The sequence below is a fragment of the Rhododendron vialii genome, chromosome 8a (genome assembly GCF_030253575.1).
Source record: "Rhododendron vialii isolate Sample 1 chromosome 8a, ASM3025357v1".
Taxonomy (NCBI): domain Eukaryota; kingdom Viridiplantae; phylum Streptophyta; class Magnoliopsida; order Ericales; family Ericaceae; genus Rhododendron; species Rhododendron vialii.
Window position 1 is genome coordinate 11,620,994 of NC_080564.1, and position 16,086 is coordinate 11,637,079.

The 16,086-nt window shown below is 37.9% G+C and overlaps 1 protein-coding gene across 1 annotated transcript in view; it reads right to left on the minus strand.

Annotated features, from left to right (window-relative positions):
- Positions 1–16,086, minus strand: part of LOC131336616 (geraniol 8-hydroxylase-like) — a 71,061-nt gene that overhangs the window by 54,053 nt on the left and 922 nt on the right. Inside the window, exons 2-3 of the mRNA XM_058372524.1 lie at positions 15,428–15,900; positions 14,457–15,170 (exon numbers count right to left, since the gene is read on the minus strand). Of these exons, the coding sequence (XP_058228507.1) occupies positions 14,565–15,170; positions 15,428–15,900 (1,079 nt within the window). The 3' untranslated portion in view covers positions 14,457–14,564. Of the gene's footprint in view, positions 15,171–15,427; positions 15,901–16,086 lie in introns of the transcript that reaches the window.

Sequence of the window (16,086 nt, forward strand, 5' to 3'; positions counted from 1 at the left end):
CGGGATGCCCTAAAAGTTAGAGAGAGAAAGAGAGAGAGAGAGAATCACATTAAAGTAGGGACTGAAGGGGATCGAATCACATTAATTCGGGGGACCGAATCACATTAAAGCAGAGGTTAAGCTATACAGTAGTATATTGTTTTGACCGGAAAGGCATAAAGCCTCGATATTTTTTTGAACATTAGGCTTCGTTTGTTTTGATGTAAAATGTTTTCCACATTTTCCGTTGTTTGGTTGGACAAAAGAAAGTAAAAAGTTTTTGGAAGTAAAACCTTTTCCAACCTCCAGGCACAAATGATTTCATCCTAGATTCCCGTAAGTCATTTTCCCCTAGGAGCGCCATTCATAATTTGAGAACCCATTGTTCACATTATCAACATCCAATGGAAGAGTGTTCTTTATCAATCATTGCAACCCCAGCTCGGAGAGAGAGAGAGAGAGAGAGAGAGAGAGAGGATTTTGGAGCCCAACAAGCAATTGAAACCAATTAAATTGTGAACATTATTGAAACCACCGCTCCTGAACCAATTTGCACCGTTTTATGTTTGTACGTATATGTTGGTGATATATTACATTTTGTAAACATTAAAAATATTTGAACTGAGATAGCCTTTAATTTACTCGATTAAAATATTTCTAAACCAACAATCTGCCATTATTTTGAAAAATATTTTTCAAATGTCAACCAAACACCAGAAAATAAAAGTTTGACGTTTATTTTCTGAAAAAACATTTTACATTATAAAACATTTTACATCGAAACAAACGGAGCCTAATTGAAGAAAGTAGCTAGTATCATAGTCAATTCCATCTCCTATCTTCACAAAACCTTAGGTGCCGCCCCCGCCCCCACCCCAACCGCCTCCTCCCTCATTCTCCTCTCCCTAGGATTTTAAATCTTTATGCAGCGGCGGGAGGTGAGGGATTTCTCCCGATTATAGACCCGAGAGTTTTCTCTCTTTTCCTCCATCGATCATCCCCGTCCTCCTCCCCACACCACTACAACCGGTCGCCTCTCTCTGCCGCTCCAACGATACTGACCCTTGGCTTTGGGATGGTTTGTAATAGTTCGACTCATCCTTAACTCGGTGTGACTCAGTGTGACTCCACTACAAGAAAAATTGCATTGGGTGACGAATAAAAATCGTCGCAAATTGTATGTTTTTCGTCACAAATAATATAGGTGACGAAAAAAAATTTGTCGACTAAAGGTTGTCGAGGATTCCTACCTGGTGACGAAATCTATTTTTCGTCACCTATAGTGCCTTTTGGTGACGAAAAATTTTGTCACGGAAAAATGACTTGGTGACAAAATTTTCTTCGTCACCTATTGTGCTTTTTTGATGACAAAAAATTTCGTCACAAATTATTCCCTTTGGCTAGTCAAAGGTGACCCATCGGTGACGAAATTTTTCGTCGCGAAAGACATTTTTATAGGTGAAAAAATCTCACTATCTTGCTCCTGCGGGGTTTCGAACCCGAGTCTCCTAAGTTTTGCACGCAAGCTTTAACCAACTACACCACACAAACTTTTCAGCATATGTTTGAAATATCTAATATATAACACATACATTGAACATTAAAATATATTTTGAACGCCATTTTGAACTATTAAACATTAAAATTAGTAATTTTAATAAACATGAAAGTCGTAGCTCTTTATGTTATTGTTCAAACCCAATTTAAATTATCTCAATCGGAGTTCTGAGCAAAGAGTTATGCCCGAAAAATACTTGGTGACAAAGCGTAATTCATAAATTTCGTCATTAAAGGATAAATTTTTCGTCACTGAAAACGTAAAAAGAAGACGAAAATATTTTTCGTCGCCAAATTGGTTCATTTGGCGACAAAATATTTTTTCCGTCACCGAATAGTTATCTTTGGCGACAAAAAATAATTTCGTCTCCTTTTTTACTCTTTTGGCGACGAAAATTTTATTTCGTCACCAAATAGGAGCCTTTGGTGACAAAAATATCTTTTTCGTCGCCAAATAGTTATAATTGGTGACAAAATAATTTTGTCAAGAAAGTTATCAAAACAGTGACGAATTTATTTTTTTGTCACCAAATATACTCATTTAGCGACGAAATTAAATTTTGTCGCCACTTTTTCGTCACTAAACATACTTTTTCTTGTAGTGCTCAATGGGTGTCTTAGTGGGCTACTAGGGAGACTTGTTATCGGTTACTGATTGGTTGTTTCTTTTTTCTTTTTCAGATTGTAACTTTCTGTCTCCATCTAGAGGATTGTTATTCTTGTTTTGTTGGACCACTGTAGGGAGGTCATTGTCGATCCTTTGGTTTGTCCCACCCTTGTGTGGACTTTTCTTCCCATTTGTGGAACTTTCTCATTATTTGGAGGCTATGTGGAGTGTGTTGATGTAATAACAATGATTTTCAAAGTAATTATGTGGTGCATGGTGTAGCCCATAATACAATGAATTGTGTACTTGGCTTGTATCCCCTTCCTGATGTATTATTTTCTTTTCTTATCAATGGATCTACCCTAATCTTTGGCAAAATAAAAAATAAAAGTAGTACTATTTCCTTGTGATACAAAATAATATTACTTTTTTTTGTGTGTGTCAAAAGTGAGAAGAATGTATTGATAAACGTCCAGCGGCACTTACAAAACAGATATCATTACAAAAAAATTGGATAAAGCCAAACTAATGGTCTAACAAATACAAAACAAATAAATCACAAGGCAATCGGCATCTTTCATCCTAATCCAGACATGGCTTGATGTAATAGCGACACTTTTAAACTGTCTAACATCTAATTATGAGTCTCAAACGAGAAAAAATGCAAAGTTAAGGACAAAAGACACCAAATACCCAGACGATCAAATGCACTCCACCCAAGTATGAACGCACCAATGAACTCTCAAGAACTACAAAATAATATTACAAGAGGGAAGAAAATATTGAAAATAGATATTGCAAGGAGCCAAACTACAGAAAAGTTCTCCCATATTATTTTCCACATCAAACTGCCCCTTTAACCAAAATAGCAAATTCTTTATACGGATACTTTCAATTTTTGAGCTCTAAAAAGATTCAGATGATTAGAAACCCAAAAACGTCCATGTAACTATAACATCAGTTTTTACCATTAACGTGTTTGATTGCGTCGCGGGTGAAACCTTTCCTAGTTCCTTGTCTGGCTCCATCCCTTGGACTAGATCTTTCTGCCATCATTATGGTATTGTCATGCTTTAGAATTGCATCACTCAAACTAGATGTGGCCTCCCCAGACTATGGGGCTGTTTAATAAAACTAAAAATTGAAAGCTGAAAAATTAAAGTACTGAAAACTGAATGTTGAATTTTTTAAGCTGAAAAATTGTTTGATAAACACGTAGACACCGCAATTTGGACTTCCGGATTGCTTTGCTTTTCTCTTTCTTTTTGATTTTTGGTTTTTGATTCCCCTATGATGAAACGGATCAAGAGCACCTTTGGGAATATCGAGTGGTTGGTCTTTGAGTATTAGATACCCAATAGGATCTGCCAAAACCTTACTGTCACGCGCTGGTTCAAACCCAACGTGCGCGAGTCAGAGTGCCACTTGATAGTCAACGGTCAGGTTGGATCGTTGACTAAGGCAGGGGTACGTTGACTCGCGCACGCCTGTCCACAACTTGCGCGTGCTGGTCAGAGCTTTATCAAACTACCTTTATTCAATCTGCAGTTGCCATGATCAGCGGTCTACAGCACATAAGAAGCTTCTATCATGCCGGAAAAGCAGTATTTGGACAGTAGGGATGGCATTCGGGGTGTTCGGGGCGGATATGGGGATTTCCGTCCCCGATCCCCGAAACCGATACGCTACCCATATCCGCCCCGATAACCGAACGGGGAGAGGGGAATTGAACCATAACCAAATCATTCGGTTTTCGGGTAATTCTCGAACCGAATGGGTAACCGAACCAAATCAACAAAGGAGAAAAAAAACCAACATTTCAACAAAATTTCAATTACAGATTCAGCACACACACACATAGAAATTAACTAGAGACGATGAGTCAACTGGACCCGAAAAGTGTAACGGCGGACTGTACAATAGCCTGCAAAAACCGAGTTACAGAGTTGATGAGAGACGAGATCGAGAGAGAGAGAGAGAGAGAGAGAGAGATTTTCTACCTTCAATCGTACAGGCTATGGATCGAGTTATGCTTCTACCGATCGTATGAGCTATGGAGTTATGCTTCTTCTACCTTCGATCCAAATGGAAAGAGAGAAAGAAACCTCGGATCGGAAATCGGACGAAGAGAGAGAGAGAGAGAGAGCTCTTCAGGCATGGAGACCGGAGGCGAGAAAGGGTAAAAAGGCGTTCCAGTTGATTTGAACCCTAGTTACCTACTCACTGATTAAATATATAAAGGGTTATCACAATCTAGGTCCTTAGACCTTAACACATGCAACAAGCTGGTCTCTAAAATTTTTGGAAGTTTGCACTTCCACCCTTGGTCACTTTTATTATATACTCCATCCGTCCCAATTTGTTCCTCCTACTTTGACTTTCACGAAATTTAAGAAAACATTGTACTTACTTTGGCTTTTGATCAATTTTACCATTTTACCCTTTTAAGAAAATATTACTAAAATTTTGTAAAAATTAATAATTGAACCCACCAATTCAAAAGTACTCTCCTCCTGTCATATCATATGAAGATAATGGAGCCAAATTCAGTTTTGCCGGATATTTGCATTGAATTTGAATTTGGGAGGGAGAATCTCTCTCCTTAAATGAGGGGTAAAATGGTAATCTTGACATCTAAAAATGGAAAGTTTTGAAACAAGCGTTTCATTTTGGGACATCCCAAAAAGGAATAAGGGCGGAACAAATTGGGACGGAGGGAGTATATTTATACATATATGTGTGTGTATGTATGTATATATATGTATAAATAAATAAATATCGGTTCGGTTCAGTTCGGTTCGGTTCAGGGATCGGTTCGGGGATCTACTAAACCATACCCGCACCGATACCCGTTCGGTTATCCAAGGCCTCAACCATACCCATACCCACGGGGAATTTTTCGGTTATGGTTCGGGGAAAATTTTCGGTTACGATTCGGGTACCCATCGGTTCGGTTCACTTTGCCATCCCTATTGGACAGGACATGTCTACATCTCACACACATCAACCCACTACAACACGAATGGGGTATGGCAAGGAAAATGGATTTCGTCGCTGAAAGTACATTACTTGTGATGAAATTCAATTTTGTCGTCTTTTCTAGCGAGGAAAAATAAATTTCCTTGCCAAAAGACATTTTCTAGTGAGGAAAAACAGATTTTCTCGCCTCTTTTACAACTCATTAATTTTTGATACATATGTCATTATTAATAATGTTTATATGTATTTGTAATATCATGATCGTAAAAACATAGTAATAAACTACATAGTTCAATACCATCATCAAATTTATTAAAATAAAAAGGTGATAAATGGGAAAAAATTATTTCGTCACTTTTCTTATTCTAATTAGTAATGAATGATATATTTCACTAATTCTATGCATTCACTTTTTTCATTTTAAATTAATTGTTAACAATGTCAGTTTATTCAAATTGTCATAAAATTTATTGTTTCAATAATTTTTTTGGGTGGCCCTAATGCCGCAACACCTTTTGTTAGGGCCACGACAATTTTTGTGTAATTGACTATTGAGCCCTCATTAGTCAAAGTCTTTGCTAGACAATTCAATGCTCTCTCTCTCTCTCTCTCTCTCTCTCTCTCTCTCTCTCTCTCTCTCTCTCTCTCTCTCTCTCATGACACAGTGCCCACCCCTCCGTTGGTCCACCTCTCCGTTGGCTCGTTCCCATGGCTTCACTAATCATCAGCATCAGACAACAGCACACCACTCACCACTCCAAATCATATGCTAACCCTTATGAGTTCTTCTCTCCTCCCTTTTCTGCAACCACAGGACCCATTCCTCTCACTTATCTCCGTTATTCTCTCTCTCTAGAAATCAGCCTTCGTTGCTCTTGGATTGCATCCCTCCATTGTAACCCATCCAGATAATCATTCCGAATCTACAATTTTTTTTACAAATCCAGACAATAAACCACTGCAAACTGTAATTGCGTTGGTTTATGGATTTCCTTACCCAGAAAATAATATTTCTTCACTCCTAAAGACAATAAGATGACGATGACGAGGTAGAAAATTTGCAATTTTTACTTCTCTCTCCCCACACATTCAGACAAGATAAAAATTGAGAGAATAATAAAAAGGTGTTGCTCCACTCGAAGTTTACTCTGTCAATGTCATGGGCGGACGGAGGCGTGTTGTGAACAATTTGGTCGATCTTGTTCGGGAAGAAGAGGTTGGGTCAGGGTGAGATTTGCAAAAGCATAGAGAGATTGGTGACTTTAGATCTGCCGCCTCCTCAATTGCAGTGGAGAGAGAGGAGAGTGAAACGGCAAGTGGGTATTGTAGTGAAACAAAGGGTAATCGAAGGGTGAAGAAGAACGTGGGGTATAGTAGTCAGTCAACATAAATTGTCGTGGCTCTAGAAAATATAGTCGTGGCATTATCAAGACCCATTTTTTTTAAAGACATGCTGAAAAAATGTTATCCCATAGTAGTAGAGTGTCTTGAAGTGTAGATATTGATGATTTATCCCATAGTAATGAAAAACTCAACAAAAGGCAAAGTTAAAAACATCTTGAAGTGATGTCGTATTAAAAATATCTCGAAATTAGATCACCACAAATTTATTTTCAAAACATCTACTCTTTTTTTTTTTGGGAAATTTATAAAAATGGTCCCTCTAGTTTGCACGAGTTCTCATTTTCGTCTCTCTACTATTAATTGTATCAATTTTAACACTATAGTTTTCATTCCATCTCAATTTCGTCCTTCTCCCTAACGCCATCCATGAAACAAACGGTATTGAAGGGCAAAATTGTCATTTTCTCTCACAGAGGGACCAAATTGAAATTTTATGCAAACCAGAGGGATTATTTTTAAAATTTTACATTTTACTTTCGTTTTTTGCAAATAAAATAAAAAAGACCATAAGTAATGTAATTGACAACTGAATTATTTTTTATTGGGTAATCAAACTGTATTGAAAAATTTATATTTCATTACACATTACAAAAATATTAGAAAATGTACAAATCAACTCCTTAGCTAATGTCTTTGTATCATGTTCTTATAATCTTCTTATTTTTTCACCCAATAAAAAAAATGTTTAAAATCAATGTTTATTTGTTATATGAGTGATCTTATGAGTAAGTCCCAAAATAAATACACTTATACCCATATTTTAATGTATTTGATCTCTTAATATTAAATAGTGTTTCATTGCTTAATTAAACACAATTACAAGATTTCTAAATACTACTGAACAACTTTTTCTTTTTAATCATGTGACAAAAAAAATAACGATAGTGAAAATTCAATTGAAAAAAAAAATACAAGACCAAGACAATTAACATAAGGGTTGTTTTTCGAATTTTCTCATATTTTTTGTGATGTATCTAATAAAAACTTTAAAAAATTTCAACATATTTTTTATCATTCAATATAAAATGAGATGAAAAATATATTATATATGATGTATTTTAAATTTATTTACAAAAACAAAAGTAAAAACAAAATTATAGAAATAGTCCCTCTAGTTTGCTTGAAATCTCAATTTAGTCCCTCTGTGAGGAGAAATAACAATTTTGTCCTCCAATTCCGTTTGTTTCATTAACGCCGTAAGCGAGAGGGACGAAATTGAGACAGAATGCAAATTATAGGACTAAAAGTAACAAAATTGATACTAGAGGGACGAAAATGAAAATTCATGCAAACTAGAGGGACCATTTATAAAAATTTCCTTTTTTTTTTGATAGGCAACAAAATTTTATTTAAACTCGACAAAGGGTACATTGAGGGGAGACCATTTACGGACCACAGAGAATGAGGTACCGTAATAGGCCTATAAAAGAAAGAGAAGAAAGAAGAAGAGACTTCATTCAATAGAAATTGAATGAGCCTAAGAACAATGATACCCAGCTTTAAAATTCTAACTTAGAAGTAACTTCAAACATTTAAGACATCCAGCTTTATAGCTTCTTCACTTCATAACAGACGAAGCATCCAGCGGCAGGAGAAGAAACAGCATAGCAAATTAGATCCAATAGCAGTCAGAGCATCATCACATGAAATAGAGATACCAGCACAGAAATTCCAGAGAATCGGTATCCTTCACAGCAAGATATAGCTCAATCCTTAGTTTAAGATCACAAGTAAACAGCTGCACAGAATTTCTTTTAATTCAAAACATCTACATTATTGCTATCCAGGAATACATGCAATTTCATATCTATTATGCATTTATGCAGTAAAGAAGTTTTATTTTTTTTGTAAACCGTTGTTGATTTTTATTCAAACCAACTTAAGTGATTCTAATGGCATTCCTTTGTAATAGATAAGTATGTTAAACATTAATTTCAAATGCAATTTTGAAAGTATCATGCATATTTTTATGTATACATAATAATATTGTGTGTCTGAGAGATATAGGTCAATTGAAAATTTAAAAAAATTCGTTAAAGATGAATTTTTTAAAAATGTATTGTCTTTAGTGCTTTTTGGATGATCTGAATATTTACAAATTTTGTTCATATTATTATAGCAATGATGAAAAAATGCTTTTAAAAAATAAGTTACGAATCTATATTACCCTTTGTATTTGGCAAAAAAGAAGAAGCCGAAACTCACTCTTAAACATTAACGACACCGATGCCTCTTGTCATTCATAAAGTGATACGTACTAAAATATATCTTGAGCTTATGACGACAAAATACTCAGTCCATAAAAGGTAGGATAATCCCATCAAATAATTAGAATAATAACACATATTATTAGTCCTTCAAAAGTTGCTGTTAGTTACCAATTAATATAACATGTTTCAACCAAAAAATTTATATGTATGTGGAGTGGAGTGCAATTGGCCTCCTTTACATATTCTAATGTACATAGGCAGGATTCGATCCCCATAAGCCTCATCCCCTTTCCAAAGTCCTCTAGGATAGTATAGATTAAGATTAAGATTAACGAAGGAAAAAAAAAAACCCAAAAAAATTCTTGTGCTAGCAAAAAATTAAACTTATTCAAATAAAGTTCAGAATTAATTTTGAAGAAAGTAAGAAATTAAACTTGTGCTACGAATTTGCAAAAAGTGGGAAGATCATAATTAATGTTGAAGAAAGTAAGTTGGAGAGGTGAAAAACATGCTACAACTATGATATATACCAAAAAGTTCAACATTTGCATCAGAAATGCAATGTAGTGCAGTTGGTAAGAGTTCTGCCTCCTATAGCAGACGTCCAAGGTCCGAGTGCTGGTAGCCACGGAGAAACAGTCTTCTTTTTGGATTTCAATTTTTTTAGCAAGGAAAATAATTTTGTCACCAAAACTATAATTAGTGAGAAAAAATTTCCTCCCCCATTAGTAAATTCGTAGCCTTTACAACGAATGGAATTTGCGAGGAAAAAAATTAGCGAGGAATTTTTTCCTTGCGCCAATAGTGTTAGAATAGGCAAGGAAATATATTTTTTCCTCACAAATACCTTTTGCGACGATCTTTTGGCGAGGAAAACTAGCGAGGAAATTTTTTCCTCGCTAATACATTTTGCGAGAAAATTTGGTTTTCTTCAGCGAGAAAATTGAATCCTCACTATATCCCTTTTGTGTTATAGTGACCTTTCCTCTCTCATTAGATGAGAGGGAGACATTGGGGGCAAGCTACCAGCCTTTCCATGGCTGGTAGTTGCCTATGCTCTCACCTTCCCTTCCTCTATATATACCTCCCATACATGCAATATGGGGGTGACCAAGAAGAAGGATAAAAAAAAAAAAATACAAGAACCAACACAAATAGTTACAACAAAAAGGCAAGATCTAACCATACTCCAAAGTACAAGAGGCAACACAAATAGTTACAACATAAAAATACAAGAGGCACGCCACTTTGTGGCTGGGTGCACTGATCTTGCGTGGGGATAGGAACCTGTTTTGTGCTTTATTTCTCATACATTTATTGTGATGAGCATGTCTAGCAATCTGTTTTCTGCTTTTATGTCCAAACTGTCGGTATGTCTATTAGTTTTCATTTCTGTGTTGCTGGAATACCCCTGGAATTTTTCTGAACATGTCCAGAACTCAGATCACGCAAAATCAAACACTGGAAAACTGGCTCGAACTGGCATGCGTTGGTTTCCCGCGCGCTAGTTTAGTGTTATCCAGTGAGTTGCCTTTGCATGGGTAACTTGGCTTTTGGCCACCATTTGTCCCCACACTCTTTATGGGGTGTATTTACTGTTCTGTTTACTTCCAACCTATTTGCTTGTCAATACCTGTATTTTGAACTGCCATTAAACTGCGTGGTTTGATCTGAGTGTGCACTGGTCCTTCCAAAACCCAGAGGGATAAAAGTAAGAAGCTATGGAATGGAGCATATTTGCACGCGCGTACTTGGATTAGTGCATGTGGTTTTCTTCCTGAGCACGTCATTCCAAAACAGTGCCCTTGAATCTGTTTTATTCAGCAGAACTTACTCTTATCCTATTTTCCTGTTTCAAATAAGCATGTTGTCCATCATTTCAAGCAAATATGTTACAATTTTAATCCCTTTTAAACTGTACCTCTAACCCTAACTGGCTAAAACTTGACTGATGAAATAGAATCGCAAGCGCTTTTTTTGCAAATGCTCAAGTAGAGACTGATCTCCAGATTGGCAAGATGTGCCTTAAAAACCTTCCACTCTCGTAACCTGGCTCCCGAACCTAAGATATTATGGTGATGACGGACCGGTAATAAGCCTTTTTCAAATCAAAACGCAGAGTTACGTTTCAAGTTTGATTCCTCGAGTGGTGAACCTTCAAACCCGAGTGACGACTCTGAATTGACCGTTTCCCCTGACACGCTCGTTGATTCTCTGTCCCACTTGTTCTGGCACAGCGCCATTTATTTTTAGGCATGCCCACAAAACATATAAAGCACTGAATTAAAAAAATGATGAATTAATTTTAGTTCTAATTGTCTCTTAATTTACTAATGCTGACAATGTACTTATGGTAACGGTAGAGTGATGATTGTGGTGGGGGTGGTACTGGTGGTTTTGTGGTGATGGATCAGTGAGGGTGGTGGAGTGGTGAGGTGGGGATGGAGTGGGAGTGTTGGTGGTGGTGGTGATGGAGTTGGAGTGGTGGCAGTGGTGGTGTTGAATGCAATTACACAAAAATTCTGTCAGAATTAAGTAGCTCAAAGCTACTTAATTCTGAGCTACTTAATTCTTTTTCAACTTTTTAGCCTTCATTTTAAGTGGCACTTAATTTGTTAAGCAGTATAAAATTTGGTTTTCAAACCTACGGAATTACTTATTAGTTAATTAATTCAATTTTAAGTACTAAATTTAGGATAACATAAAAAGTATCTGACAATAATGTACATTGTGGTACAATAATGGAACTATGTGAACTTATTGATATACATTTTCTTTCTTCTGAACTCATAGCTCCCTCTGAAAATATTGTAGGTTTTTCAAACGAATCAATACACTAGATTGATTGAATCTCATCACCGCGACCTGACTTCAATACCAATTGTTGGAATAGTACTAATTGAACTACGCGCTCAATCCAACTATCACACAAAACTCTCACGATTTTGGATGCTATAGAAAAAGATGGAAAGAAAGAAAGAACAAAACAAATAGATATACGAGCTAGGTTAATCAATTGCATACTCCTCGAGAGCTACACCGAAATGATCAATGGAGGAAACCCTTATAGTCTCTCTGTACAAGTACAACATTTTTCTCTTAATGAATATGTGTGTTCTAACCTAAAAATCTGTTTTAGATATATTTATACGAGCTGTACCGCCCACGACGATCCAGACAAGAAATCCGGAACCCCAGTTTTTCATCCCGTGTCGCGGCCGTCAGACTGGTCTGGACGAGAATTAGTGCAAAGTCAGAAAGAGCAAAACCAGAACAATCCAAAGAATTTGTCTTCATCAATACCCCCTCCTGCCCTCAAAGATAACACAAGCAATTTAAAGGTCCCCCCATCTGCTTGTTTCAATTTGTTCTAGCCTTGCAGTTTTGCTCACAACTTTGCATTCGTCACCATCATATCCTCATCCGGTCATTTTATTGGTAATGTCCCAGATATCTTGAGCATTCAGAACAATCCTATTCCTATTGTTTAGTTCTTCCGATGAACAGGTCGGAATAATACCCCTTTTTGCTTTCATTTTATATTCCCCTTCCTCTGCTGATTATATGCCCAAACACTCCTATAACGTCCTCAATTAACCGAGCTCACTGTGTGGCCCGTGATCCTCAATCTTCTCCTCTGTTGGTGGCTTGACGGTCGAGTCTTCTCCTAGCCTGCACAGTGAGCGCACGACTAAAGACCAGGCCGGGGGTTGTCCCGGCAAGGCCCTCCGGCGTGAAGATGAGTAAATGTGCAGAGCAAGTAGGCAGAAGATTATGAGAGTGAGTGTATAGTCGCATGTACCTCTCTAGGGTTTCCACTGCTAGGTATTTATAGAGCTCCTTCACTTGCTCTCCAAGCACCAGCACGTGCCTTGCGCGGGTTAGGCAGTGTCATCATGACGTCACCAAATAGATCTGGTAACCGTTTTTAGGGCTGAGCTGGCACACCCATGTGCGCTCATAATCATCTTCTGTTATAACCGCTTTTACACGTTGAAAGACATGCACATCAGCGTCTAGCCGTGGTCGGCAGTGGCCTTGCTCTGCGGGTGGCCGAACACGCCTTTGCCGATCGGGCACATGATTGACAGGGGAGGACAGTCACAAGTGACCCGTCGTGGAAGGTGGCCGAACACGACTCTTGCCGATCCTGACTTACGACCGTCAGGAGAATAATTGTTGCACAAGGATCCGACGACAGATGTGGCCGAACACGGATTAGTCTTCCGCCGAGCCTGGTCCGGTGTGGAACGGCGAAGAACAGCAGGGACGGTAGCCGAGCTCAAAGACCGGGCTTGACACAGATTTTATTTGGCTCGTTCTATAGCGAACTCTTATGTTCGGCCTTCTACAAACTCTTATGTTCGGCCTTCTACACTCACTTTCCTCTTCTTTTTCCCTCCTCTTGATCATTTTTTGGTAGCTACTGTGCTCCACCGCTCACGGAGGAATGTACTGGTTCAGGTTCATCGGCCAAAACTGTGTTTTCAATGGTATCATCAGAGGAGGAACTATGAAGGGGTGCCACCCCCGTTTTAAAAATTCCACAAAGAAGGGAAAAAAAAAAATCACACAGAGAACTTGAAATAAAAAGTTCACAAAATTTCACACGAAGTTTACCTTTGTTCAGTGGCTAAGGTTTCTGTCATGACAGGTGCTTTGTTTTCCTCTTTTCAAAAATGCATTCATCTATCTCTCTCTCTCTCTCTCTAAATTTTTACATTAATTACAACAAGGTTTGTATTTTGTTTTTCCCTCTAATTGAAGATCAGGAACGTGATTTTCCTACAATTTTAGTTTTTTATTGCATGTTTCTTTAGGGAGTATGATGATTGTTAATAGACATGTAAAGTTAATTTGCAAACATATCAAATTTTATACTCGTATGAATTAATTATGGTGTTACTCCCATGTCCAAATCCTATTTCTGCCCATGGTATCATTAATGAGGATTGATCTTTGCAGGCATGAACATTTGAAATCGATCGTCCCCATCTGAAAAGATGCCCTCAACTAAATGTTGGTGTTTACAAAACCTCAATTTATATCTTGAAGTATGTACGTGTATAGTGAAAAATAAATGTAGTTTTTGTATGTGTGGGGAAATCACACGGGATAGGAAACAAATTGGCTTTGAGTTGGATATAAAGTTTCCATATAGTATCAGAGCGAGGCCCGTTCCACCCCACACTTTATAAAAATTTAATAATCACACCCCACGATGACTGACCTAATAGACTTCAAACACGGCTGCACGTAAGGAGAGATGTTAAGAAAATAAAGTCCCAGATGTGATAATGTGAGATTCTATTTCCTTAACATCCCCCCTCACGTGCAGCCGCATTTGAGGTCTGTCTCGTGTTGCCACTTTTGAGTCCTATCATCTTACAGTCTTTTTGCAATGTGGAATTCTATTTCCTTAACATTCTCCCTCACGTGCAGCCGCATTTGAGGTCTGTCATGTGTTGCCACTTTTTGGTCCTATCATCTTACAGTCTTTTTGCTGGTCTGTCATCGTGGGGTGTGAATTGTTAATTTTTAAAATGTGAGTGGAACGGGCCCCGCTCTGATACCATGTGGAAACTTTATATCCATCTCAAAGCCAATTGGCAATGAGTGGAGAGGTCCCAGATGTTATAAGTGATCACCCATTCCACTCCCAAGCAATGTGGGATTTTATTTCCTTAACATGGACATAAAGTTTCTACAAAAGTAGAAGGAAGAAAACCAATAGTGGTGGTTTCGTCATATTACAAGCATACTTACCGATCGAAAACCAAAATTATTCAAACTGTTACACAGGGAAGAAACCAAAATTATTCAAACTGTCACACAAGGAATGGAACAACACAGAGGGGCTGAGCCTTTTGCACAGTAATGCCAAACTTGGCATCCATGTCCAACTCCTCTGACTTAATTCCTCCTTCAAGCTTCCAATCAAACGAGTTTATGAGCGAACCCAACATCAAAGGAACAACCCTTATGGCCAGAGATAACCCGGGGCAAATTCTTCGTCCTGCTCCGAAAGGAATCAGCTCAAAGTCCCTACCTCGGACATCAACATCCAAGTCCAAGAACCTCTCAGGCATAAATGATGTTGGGTTTTCCCATACGCTTGGGTCATGGCCAATTGCCCAAGCATTAACTAGCACTTGTGCTCCCTGTGGGACTGTGTAGCCGTAAACTTCAACGTCTGTCTCAACAGTGCGAGGGATTAGCAATGGAGCAGGCGGGTGTAACCTCATGCTCTCTTTCACGATTGCTTGCAAGTAAGGAAGTTGTGGAATGTCCGATTCCTCTATTGGTTTTCCTTTGCCAATAGTTTGTTCAAGCTCAGCTTTTGCTTTCTCTAAAGTCTTGGGAGTGCGCAACAGCTCCGCCATTGCCCACTCAACTGAGCTTGATGTTGTATCAGTTGCGCCTGCAAATATGTCCTACAACAGAATTGGTGTGCCTAGTTGATGTCAAAATTCAAAATGCTATTAAGTAGTACGTATCGATTTTTAGCCACCTCAATATGACTGAACACCAATGAAGTGTCGATGAGAATAAAATTTCTTGACTATAACTGGTTTTTATAATATACAGCTTGAATACCCTATCAGCAAAACATATTGCACAAAATGTAAATTCCAAATGAGTTATCATAATAGATGGAATTAGTGGAAAGAGGAAAGGGAAGAAGACAAACCAAGCACAGATGCTCAATGTGAGTTCTGTTAATCTCTCCAGTTTCTTCGCTGATATTGAGCAGGATATCGATCACATCGTTTTCTGCACGACTCTTCCTCAATCTTCTCAACTCTAACCGTTCATCAATAAGCCGACCAAACAGCACAAATGTTTCTCCAAAAAGATTGGTCAACCGACGTCTTATTCCCTGTGGATCCATTTTCGCAAGGATAGAAAAGTAATCCGCTAAATTGGGCTTACCGACCTCTACCATGATCTGCCAAATCAAATGTCGGAATTGTTTCACTGAGTCTTGAGTTGGGTCGGCCATATCAATTGAAAATAATGTATTGGATACCAAATTCAGGGATGTTTTGAAGACTGCGCTACCTATGTCCACCGCAACGCCTTCTTGGCAACATTTTCCGGCATACTCAATAAGCTCTTTCACCTTTTGCTGCCGTAAGTTTTGACTAGCACCGAGTCTTTTACCTGAAAAGGGTGGGAAATGATTGACAACAAAAAAATTTAGTGTTGAAAAAAAAACAAGAAAAATTTTCATCGATGAAACCTAAGGCCCAATTCTTTTAAATATCTTTGATATCCAGTAGAAAATTTTCTATTTCCAAAAACAAAAGGCTACCGGGTCATTTCCTTCTTTGTTTTTTATTTTTTCCG